Source organism: Mus caroli, chromosome 4 (assembly GCF_900094665.2).
Source record: "Mus caroli chromosome 4, CAROLI_EIJ_v1.1, whole genome shotgun sequence".
In the NCBI taxonomy this organism is placed as follows: Eukaryota; Metazoa; Chordata; class Mammalia; order Rodentia; family Muridae; genus Mus; species Mus caroli.
In genome coordinates, this window is record NC_034573.1 from 123,616,390 (window position 1) to 123,627,541 (window position 11,152).

At 50.3% G+C, this 11,152-nt stretch overlaps 2 protein-coding genes across 5 annotated transcripts in view; both read right to left on the reverse strand.

Moving 5' to 3' along the window:
* On the reverse strand, positions 1-2,571 carry Hmgn2 (high mobility group nucleosomal binding domain 2). Its single transcript, XM_021161032.1, has 6 exons — positions 2,373-2,571; positions 1,535-1,579; positions 1,341-1,370; positions 1,000-1,050; positions 521-616; positions 1-145 (listed from the first exon to the last, which is right to left on the reverse strand). Exons 1-6 carry the CDS (start codon positions 2,385-2,387, stop codon positions 110-112), a joined length of 273 nt encoding a protein of 90 aa, XP_021016691.1. The 5' UTR covers positions 2,388-2,571; the 3' UTR covers positions 1-109.
* Positions 2,572-3,634: 1,063 nt separating this feature from the next.
* Positions 3,635-11,152, reverse strand: part of Dhdds (dehydrodolichyl diphosphate synthase subunit) — a 33,364-nt gene continuing 25,846 nt past the window's right edge. For 2 of the 4 annotated variants that reach the window (XM_029476410.1, XM_021160879.2), the window contains exon 9: positions 3,635-5,820. In XM_029476410.1, coding sequence (XP_029332270.1) covers positions 5,584-5,820 — 237 coding nt within the window. In that variant the 3' untranslated portion in view covers positions 3,635-5,583. Of the gene's footprint in view, positions 5,824-11,152 lie in introns of all 4 variants that reach the window. The other 2 variants (XM_029476408.1, XM_021160877.2) reach the window with 1 other exon arrangement.

The window sequence follows — 11,152 nt, forward strand, 5'->3', positions numbered from 1 at the left end:
AAAAAAAAAAAGTAAAACGAAATTCTGCATTTTTATAAAACTTGATAAAAAATAGTATTTCAAACTGTACAGTCACCAGAAGTACACAGTTATCAAAAATGCACACGCGTCACTTGGCATCTCCAGCACCTTCAGCTTTCTGTGCCTAAATGAAAAACAGATAGTCAGTATGTACACCAGAATTTATCAGATCACAGTATTATATGGAATCATCTTGTTTCCAGGCTAAAATCCAGGTCTTGGGTACTTAAAAAGACACCATGCATGCACCTGAAGAATGGACCACTTGCTAACCCCGCCCACCACTAGAAAAGACCAAAGATCACTCCCAGCTTTAAAACTTATGGTACCAGCATGAGTGACATATCAGGAAAAGCTTTAGGTTATGATAGGCCTCTGAGGATTTCAGGCAGGAGGAAAATCACATCTAATGCAGTGTGACACGCACATAATGGGTAACAAGAAGTTTGGCTATCACTGAGTGCAGGCACACCCGACAAGAAACGAACAGCCACTCTACCTGGTCTGTTTTGGCATCTCCATTTTCTGCAGGATTATTCGCATCCTTCCCGGCATCGGCTTTCCCCTTCTTCCCCTTGGGTACCTTCTCTCCCTTCTAAAATCAAGGAAGGATGGATACAAGGGTTTGTTAGCTTGCACATCTTATGTTACTGTGACATAACCTACAAAGTTCTGCAAAGAGGGCTTGCCTATTTAAGATATATATCCCCTCTACTAAGCTAAATTAAATTACAATTTGTAGTCCTTCAGAGTTGTTCAAATTATAGGACAGCTAAAAGTGCTCTTTTAAAAGGTCAATTGTAGTTTTCTATAACTGTTGCCAAGGACACTAACAGGACAAGTTCTCAGGAATCAAAATAGCTTAGGGCATCCATTAAAGGAGTCATCTCACGTTGAATTAGGCTAAGGTGGGGAAGGACAGTTCTCTTGAAAATCCCCAGTCTAGAATTAGCGCTGCGGTGTCTCAGGCCGGCTTACCTTCGCGGGGGCCTTTTTAGGTTTGGGCTCTGGCTTTGGAGGAGCAGGTTTCTTATTTTGGAAGGGGGGGGGGGGGAAAGAGGAAACCATTAGTACCACAGACCAAAGAAACAACCCATCAAACCACAGCTTGGAAAACTAGTTCTCAGGATCGCCTTTCTTTTACAATGTAAAAGGCATCTTTCACTTTAGTCGGAAGCATCAGAACGTGGGACAACAGCAAACACCTCTAGATGTGCAACAGCCACCATCTATAATGCAACGAGATCACAGAGATCCCCCCCCCCCACCCATGGTTCCCAGTATCAGGTAAGGATGAGGAAATAGAAGCATACACTTACAGCAGACAACCTTGCAGATCTTCTCTGTGGCTATTAAAAAAGGAACAAAGTAAGATTAATAAGCACAGGTCGCCTCACTAGTCAGCTTCACGTTAAAGAAAAGTTAATGAAACAATTCGTGGTCATTAACTACCAAAGAACCTTGGTGGCTACTACGCAAGGCTTTGTGCATGCCCTCAACGGAGAAGACTCACCTCGTCCTTCACCTTGGTTTTGTCTCCTTTAGCATCCCCTTCAGCCTACAAAATGATAAAAAGACCAAAACTTGTAACCTCGGAGGCAAATCTCAGAGAACCGGAACTTAACAGCAACCCCATTCCAAAAACGTATACTCCCAAGTTTTATATAAGAAGCCTTGGCGGGGATAAGGCCCAACTAAAGTCCGAGGAGCACGAAAGACCGGGCAGGCTGGCCGCAGAGCGCGGGAGAAGCTGGAGCCCGGCCCGGCAGGCGCTCGGAGCCACCAGCGCCAGGCAGTAACAACAGCTGCAGATTGTGCAAACAAACCTCTCCGGAGGCGGCGCCTGGCGCCGTTGCTATGGCAGCCGTCGAGGGCGGGAGCTCGGGGAAGCCGTGGGCGGGGGCGCGCGTCTCGTGCGCCCGGAACGTGGGCGGCCGGGAGGGGGCGGAGCCTCGCCGCGGGCCCGCCCCTCGCGGACGCAGTTTTGGCGGCAGCGCGCTCCCCCGCCCGCCCAGCCGAGCGCCGCCTTCCCGCCCTTTCGGGTTTGAATCGCCCGCTCGTTCGCTCGCTCGCCCGCCCGCCCGCGGGAGGAGGGGAGGGGGCTGCCGGTGGGGGAGGGGGCGCGGGCGGCCACAGGGAGCGGGATAAACAGCTGCCAACATGGCTCCTCCTGCTGCCGCCACCGAGCCTCCAATATGGCTTCTGGCGCCCGCGGGCAGCGCGCCTCGCACGATTCGCCCCGCAGCCCGACTCGGGCTGGAACCTCGCGCCGCGCCCGACCTACCGCCGAGTCCCGAGCCGGAGGCCAGCGGCGGCGGCGGCGGCAGCCCCGGGACGCTCGCGCCACGTACCTTTCTTTTGGGCATGGTGGCGGCAGGGGACGTCGGCGCTGAGCACGGGGATACAGCGGCGCGCGGGTTTGCTCCGTCCGGGGGTCGTCCGCGCTGCTTCCTCACACTGCTCGGGCTCCGGGGGGTTTATAAAGTTTTTATAGCGCTGGGAGCCCCGGACCGGTTAGAACCGGATTTCACCTCCCGTCGCCGCTCATTGGCCCAGTTGGGGTCACGTGGGCGGGGTTTAAACTCACCTCCTCTGGAGTGAGGAGGGGGTGCAGGGGGAGGGCGCTCGAGACGGCGGCGCGCCTTGGGGGAGGGGGCGCGCCTCGGAGTCGGAGGTAATAAATGAGGGGCGCGCGAGGCGGCAGGCTTGGGGTTCCGCTCCCGCCCAGACCTGGCTTTTGCAAACTACCAAGTTCCTTCCACCTTATGCAACCCTTCTACCCACTTCTCCAAGCCGTGCGACACTGGGCACATCTCGGCCGCTTTCCTTCCTGCTCCCGCCGGGGCCCCAGCAGAGGGGTTTGTGAGGCCTGGCCGCGCCGCCCAGCTCCAGAGGCGGCGGGAGGCGCGCCGGCCGCAGCTCCGGGGACCACGGGCTCCCGTGGGCTGAGAGCCGGGAGGCTAGCTTGGCGCAGTCGGACGTGCATCCGTTTGAGTTGCCACCTTGGGGAGTCCCTCGGTGTGCTCACCTGGAAAGCAGTCCACGGGATGTGGAGGTGTGGGCTGGCAGGGGAGACTTTCCACACAGGGATGCCTTTCGGGTACCGCGGGGCAGGTAGGAGCTGTCCTTTCAGCACCTACTGCTGAGCCGCCTCCCCAACGTTAAACAGCCCCCCAACATCTGCCCGGTGGCTTCCTTAAATCCCCGCACGTCTGGCCCCTGTCACAGAATGGTGGAGAAAAGCCGGCGACCCAGCCCGGGAGCACGCCCCTCCCACTCGGCTCTCTGGGTCTGGGCTGCAGCTAGCTACCCAGCTGCCCCCACTCAGCAGAGGCCATGGAACCTGGGCTTTGCAGATGCCACAGCTGGCGAAAGCCCGCCTCACACACCATCGAGCTGGCTTGCTCTCGGTTGCGTGAGGAAAAGGCGGTTGAAGGGAAGCGCCGGAAGATTAGGAAACAAGTCGATGAACAGGTGTGATGGCAGAGGGGCCCTTCCAGGCCACCCCAGCCCGAAGTCCGGCCTTCTAGAGCTAGCCGAGCGCACCCGAGGGAGGGGGCCAACTGCAGCAGTAAGGCAAAACCTCCTCTCGTTTGCAGTTACCACACAAACCTTGTATCTCAAAAAGAAAATTTTAAATTCTTTTTGATGCCCATAACACAACTGGCTAACATCTGCAATAGGGTGTTTGGTGCTCAGGCGGAAGGCACAAAATAGGTCCCATCTTAATTTCTGAGGCAAGGGTTGAAGCTAGTTTGTAATAGCCATGGCAGCAGAAAGCAGACATCTGCGAATTCAAATCAAGCATTTTTCAGCCTTTGCCTATGGACAACAGTGGATCTGCCTCTCCTTTCCACGCCCACAGTGCCTCCCGAGGCAGCCATCCTCCACCCCACCCTGTGCACCTTTCCCAGAATACAGGTCCTGGGGCTGGAAGATACCAGGCGCATTAATCACTGCTACTGTACTCCAATCTTAAGAGAAAGTCAGCCAGGCCTCAACAGCCTTGCTTGCCGGGCAGATTCCGTTTGCTGCCTCCAGCCTCTCATTCCCGCCTTAATTGTAGGGCTCTGTATTATAGCCACATAATTCATGCCTCCCTAATTAAAGCTGTCAACAGCCTCATTGTAAAGCTGGAAAGTGCACAGCACCTGCTCTTGGGGATCTCTGTGCCAGGGATTGGTTTTGGGGAGTGCCAGGTGTACAGGGGGCCTTGCCAAAGGGCTTACTGATTGGCTCTTGGTTTCAGTGTCAGGCCTTTTTTGATTCTGATAGGAAGAAGATGGCCAAAAGTTCACCAGTGCCAGGCATCTGGGCACAGAAATAGGGATGGGGAAGAAGGCATAGCGCACATTTTGGGGAGGGCTTACAGACAGCATGAGACCAGAGTGACATTTGGTTGGAGTTTCTGGCTAGTACTCACAGCTCGGAGACACCTGAAACAGACTAGCTCAGCAGACCTTCCTTCAGAGGTCATCCTCTCTCCTCAGCCCATGGGGAGGCCAGGAAAGGATGGAACCTTGCCTCTTTCCTGATGGGGAAGAGTTGGGCTCACAGGAGGCTGAGAGAGCTAGAGTAAGTTCTGCCACACAGAGAGTAAACTGTCTCAGGGCCTACTTAGGGAGCCAGGTCAAAGAGCTGTGAGGACCTTTTAGACTGGGAGTGGGAATCAGTTTGAGATGGCGAGGGAAGACTTCAGTCCACTGGGAAATGCTTGGTTCTGTTCAGTCCTCATATGTTAAACACAAATTGGCCTGTATTGGATTAGACTCTAGGACCTCTAGGGGCCCTTCTGCCACCCTGTCTGTAGTCACGGAGGGGGTTGGGTCTCACAGGGGAGTGGAGCCTGGCCCCATGCCCTCCCTGCATGGGGGAGTAAAGCCTGTGTGGGCTGAGTTGACAATAGGTAATTGGATTGTAATCACCCGCCTGGTTTCCATGGGCCATTGGGGGCGCTGAGCCTTTCAGTGAGCAGTCAGTACTGGTAGTGGGAGGGGGTGGAGATTCAATAGCAAATCCCAGGTGGAAAGCCAAGGGGAGGAGCAGCAGATGGGCAAATTTTCTTGCTGTCCTCCCCACCCCTTTCTTCCCTGCCCAATAATGTTGGCTGCCTATCAGTTAAAATTTACCAGTAGATCCAAATCTTTTGTGGAAGTCACATGGGGAGGCTTAGGCAGGACTGGTAAAGGCCTAGGCTTTGGGAAGGTCTCCTCTGCACGGTGAAGGATATGCTGGTGGAAAAAGAACATGCATCCAGAAACAGGGACGGACATATAGCTAATGAATTAGGGTCCCCTGTTCTCCAAATGTATTAGTGGCTGGACTTGGATTTAGTGTACACATGAGAGATTCTACCTCAAACTTCAAGGGTAACTGTCAAAGGTAGTCCAAAGGTATCCATAGGCAGCAGAACTTGCCTTTGGGGTTCCCTGCAAAACAGAGGGAGCCCAATTCATCAAAAACAGGGAAGTGCCTTTTCAAAAGAAAAGGAAAGGAAAAAGAAAGATGAGTCGGGGCCCAAGAGGCAAAGGGCCGGGCAAAGTGGCTGGTAGCCAGCCCCACTTAGGCAGATGCAGTGCCCCAAAGTGCCAGCCAGTCGGCCCGTTTAAGTTCCAAGGCCTTCAGGAAGCCTTGGACTCGTTCTTCCCTCTTGGTGCAGAGTTTGTGCAAGCGCGTCCGTCGGAGCTGGGCATCCCCACTGGCCTGGAGCCCCTCTCGAAGCAGCTGCTCTGTCACTGCGGCCTGGTCCCTCTCCAGCTGGCACCTCTTCCGCTCCTCAGCGTACATGTCTCGGGCCTTCTGCTAGAGAAAAGTAGGGTTTGAGGCAGGAGTATAATTTTAGGTGTGGGATAGGGCACAGAATGGCCAACCTCTGGAGAGTTTCTGCCAGTATGGAAAGGCTTGGACCTATGTAAGCCGTGGACCAGTGTTACACAGGCAAGTCAGTTCATCTTGGCTTGCTTTGTGTGGAAGTGTCTTCATTTCGTAAAATCCTTTTCAAGCTTATGCTTAGAAACAGGTAAATAGTCTGATTTCTGACTCTTCCACCAACTAGTTTTGTGGCTTTGGGAAGAGTCTCTCGTAGCCTTTTAAAATTTTATTTGTAAAGTGGGGGTTGTGCTTACCTTGAAGAGAGGTTTAAAGGATTAGAGATAATAAATGCAAAATCCACTCTAACATTAGCTACATTGTCTACTGTCTGGGTCTCCTCATGGTTCCCAGGTCAATGTGAGGTGCCACTCTCCAACTTTCTAGTCTATTTTCAAAGTCTAGAACTGGACTTGCCTCTTATAATGAAGACAGGCTTGACTATGAGCAAATGGCCCTTCTAGGAAGACCGTAGCAAGTTCAGCTCTGTTAAGCCACTTACTGCTGCCTAGACTAGGTATTAGTCTCCAGTCGGCTCTTCCTCTTAGAAGAATCCCGATGGCCTCCGTAGGGCCCTGGAGTCAGTTCTGGCAGGTGGTAGCGATCCGTCTCTGGTGACCCCTCCTAGACCTTGCATGTGTCTTTGGACAAATGATGAGCCCTTTTGAGAGAGGAGAGAAGACTTCTCCTCTCTGGCACTTGGAGCACTGTACAGGAAGCGTTGACGAACTTAACCATGTGGTCATAAAAGGGCATAGTGAGGACACCTGCGACAAAAGGGGGGGGGGCTGCTTCATCTCATAGACTCTTGCCTTCCTTGCCAATCTGTGGCCTACAGAGCTCCTCCTGCTGAACAGAACCCATGAGCGAGCAACCTGGTGGAGTGTATTTGTTCCTGAGTCAGAGTTCCACTATGTTATCCACACTTCCAAGCAGCTGGGTCAAGCATGTGCTGCACTGACCAGTGAGCAGTAGGATAGGATAGCTATAGGTTTTTCACATCCTGGTGTCCTTTACCATCTCCAACCTTGTATTGTGGCATTTTGTGTTTTATTTAAGTCTTGTTCTAATCAGCCTGTGAGTTCTGACCACCTTGTTTTCACTCTGTTCAGTTGTTGCTGAGGGTTTTTCTGGGTAGTCCTGGCTGTACTGAAACTGGCTAGACTCAAACTCAGAGATCTGCCTGTCCCTGCCTCCTGAGTACTGGGATTAAAGGTGTGTGCCACCATGGCCCAGATCCTGTCTTTATTCTTTAGAAGTACTCACAAACACTTCAACCGTTTTTCACTGACTCTCAAAACAAAGCTGTGACTAGGTCAGGCATGGTGGTGAACTTTTTTTTCTCTGTGTAGTCCTGGCTGTCCTGGAACCCAGTCTGTAGACCAGGCTGGCCTCAAACTCAGAAATTCGCCTGCCTCTGCCTCCCAAGTGCTGGGATTAAAAGCGTGCGCCACCACGGCTGGCTGGTAGTGAACTCTTTTTTTTTTTTTTTTTGGTTTTTTCGAGACAGGGTTTCTCTGTATAATCCTGGCTGTCCTGGAACTCACTTTGTAGACCAGGCTGGCCTCGAACTCAGAAATCCGCCTGCCTCTGCCTCCTGAGTGCTGGGATTAAAGGCGTGCACCACCACGCCCGGCTGGTAGTGAACTTTTAATCTTAGCACTCAGGAGGCAGGTGGATCTCTACAGATTTGAGGCCAGGCTGGTGAGTTCCAGGACTGCCAGTGCTACATAACAGACACAGTCTCAACCAAACCAAACCAAACCAAACATAGTTCCCCTTCCACAATTACTTGTGAGGGGGGTTAGGGGGAGGGTAGCTCAAGCTGGATCACAGAAACAAAAGGTTGCAGTATGTGCCAGTCTAGCAGAAAACTTCACCTATAGTGAGAGATCCTGCCTCAAAAAAGAAAGGCAGAGGAAGGGCTGGCAAAATGCCTGACCTGGACTCAATCCCTGAACTCCATGAAAAGCTGGGAAGGAGAGCACTTTATGGTAGTCTATACTTTTAATCCCAGCACTCAGGAAGCAGAGCAGGCAGATCTCTGTGAGTTCAAGGCTAGCCTGGTATACAGGAAGTAGCAGGCTAGACTGACCTACATTATGAATTCTAGTGCAGCCAGGAGTACTTAGTGAGATTCTGTCTCAAGAAGACTAATAAAACAAAACAAACAATAAAGAATGCGGAAGGAGAAAATCAACTCACGGTTGTTCTTTGACCTTCACAAGCACATTGTGGCACACTTTTACACACACACACACACAAAGGTGCATGAATCTTCTCACATCAGAATGAATTTGATCGAAGTCCCAAAATTTGAGCAATTCTAGTCCAAAAGACTCAGCTTTCTAAGGCTATATTTCGTCTTTTCCTTTAAAAAGATTATTTAGCTGAGGTTGTGGAGGTGGCATATGTCTTTAATCCCACCACTGAGGAGGCAGAGGCAGGTGGATGGATCTCTGTGAGTTTGAGCCCAGCCTTGTTTACAGAGTGAGTTCCAGGACAGCCAGGGCTACACAGAGAAACTCTGTCTCAAAGCCTCCCTCTCCCTAAAAGGATTTATTTTTATTACTTTTTTAAAAAAACATTATTATTATTACATCTAAGTACACTGTAGCTGTCTTCAGATGCACCAGAAGAGGGCGTCAGATCTCATTACGGATGGTTGTGAGCCACCACGTAGTTGGTGGGATTTGAACTCAGGACCCTCGGAAGAGCAGTTGGTGCTCTTTACCAACTGAGCCATCTCTCCAGCCCTTTATTACTTTTTAAATTGTGCGTGTAAATGTTTGTGTGTGTGTGTGTGAACATGAGTCCAGCTACCCACAGAGACCAGAAACACTAGATTCCCCTTGGAGCAGGAATTACAGGTGGCTGTCAGCCACTGTGACAGCTGGAAACTGAACTTCACCCCTTGGATGACCAGGTCATCCTCTTAATAGCTGAATCATTTCTCCTTTTCTCCTTTCTTTTTCTTTTTTTTAAAAAAAGATTTATTTATTTATTATATGTAAGTATACTGTAGCTGTCTTCAGACACACCAGAAGAGTGTCGTGTCCAGATCTCGTTACAGATGGTTGTGAGCCATCATGTGGTTGCTGGGATTTGAACTCTGGACCTTCAGAAGAGCAGCCGGGTGCTCTTACCGACTGAGCCATCTCACCAGCCCTCTCCTTTCTTTTTTAAATAAACTTTTTATTTGTAGGAAAAACCATAAATTGCCCATAGCACATACAAGAAATTTTTTTAAGAACAACCCTGAGAGACTCTACATTCTATTTTATAGAGCAGATATTGAGATTTGGTGACGCAATAAACAATTTTAGTATCTACATTACATAGTGCCTATCTTGTATACAACATTTCAGTTGGTTGAAATAAAATGTCAGCTATAGAATTTTCTTTTTGGATCATAACATAATTTTTTTTTTCTCGAGACAGGATTTCTCTGTATAGCCCTGGCTGTCCTGGAACTCACTTTGTAGACCAGGCTGGCCTCGAACTCAGAAATCCGCCTGCCTCTGCCTCCCGAGTGCTGGGATTAAAGGCGTGTGCCACCACACCCGGCATTTTTTAAATTACGTATTTATTTCAAGACAGGATCTTGCTATGTGGCCCTGGTTGACCTGAACTTTCTAAAACCAGGTTAGCCCCAAACCTGTGATGCTCTGGTGCCTGTGCTGGGAACACTGTCATCAGTTACGGTGCTAGGCGCCAAGGTTGGCTCTGACACTGAAACAGTTATTCTCGATTTATTAATTTAATGAGTATGCATGTTTTGCATACACACACACACACACACACACACACACGCACACCCCTTTGGAGGTCAGAAAAGGGCATTGGAAGCCTGGAACTAGTTAAGGAAGGATGACTGTGAACCACCATGTAGATGCCTGAAGGTGAAGGTGCAAGAGCAAGAAATGTTTTAAATCAGTGCCCCACCTCTCTAGCCACCTAAGGCCTTCTCTTAATCTATGAAATGGTTAACAATACCCACCTCCCTGGGTTAATTTAGGAAAATGAAATAAAGAATGCCTCTTAAAATTGTTTGCTATTCTGTCACCAGAGCTGGTGGCCAGGGCCTGCATAGGCAAAGTCCTAGCCAAACCAAGAGGAGGAGAAACAGCTCCAGGAGGAAGGAAGGGAACTCCCTGAAGGCCTTTGGAAGGCTCAGGGCTCATCTAAAGGGTGGCCCAGCTCAGTGCCAGAAGTGAAGAAGTAGCCAAGGCAGAGCCTGACCACTATGTGTAGGACAAGGGACAGCTGATCTAGCGAGACTCTATATTTTTACAGACAAGGATACTAAGGCAAAGACATTAAGGGACTTGGTTTATGTCGCACAGCTGGCTGAAATTCTTCTGATTTCTCCAGTGGCTGTGAAATTTCCAGCCCCCTCTAAAACAATACAGTCTTTTTGAGAAGCTCTCTCTAACCTGCCCTTTACTAGCATGCTCTGTGCAGGCTGGCCTCGAACTCACGGAAACTCACCTGCCTCTGCCTCCAGTGTTAGGAGGAAAGGTATGTGCTACCACACCTGGCCAGTGTGGCTTCCTGAGTGAATCGGGGGTAGACCTTGTGCCCGGGGATAGCTGTAATTCTTGGGGAGGAATGGAAAAGCCAGCCATCATCTAGATGTCGTCTGCCCACATCAAGGGTCTGGGTCCTCGCTCAACCTCAGCGGTGCCCTAGGGTTTCTCAGTTATTTGCCCTTAGAAAAACCCAAGCAAGTGGAACACAGTGGTTACAACTGGCAATTCCAGCACACACCTGTAATCATATCCCAGGGGATCAAGTAGGACCGCTGTGAGTTCAAGACCCCCCTGGGCTACATAGTGAGCACCATGCAAGCTAGAGCTATAGATCTTATTTCAAAGAAAAAGGGATGGGGAAGAACAGTTGCCTCCTCCCGCCCCCGACTCAAGTTAACCAAAGTCTTTATTTTTCCTTCCTTTTCCTTTTTTCTTGTTTTTGTTTTGGTTTCTTAAAGATTTATTTATTTAATTTATGTACAGGAGTCCACTGTTGTTGTCTTCAGACACACCAAAAGAAGGCATCAGATCCTATTACAGACCGTTGTGTGCCACCATGTGGTTGGTGGGAATTGAACTCAGGACCTCTGGAAGAGCAGTCAGTGCTCTTAACCGCTGAGCCATCTCTCCAGCCCGTTTTTTTTTTTTTTTTTCCCCCAGCCCCTGTTTTTTGTTTTTGTTTTTTTGAGACAGGGTTTCTCTGTATAGCCCTGGCTGTCCTGGAACTCACT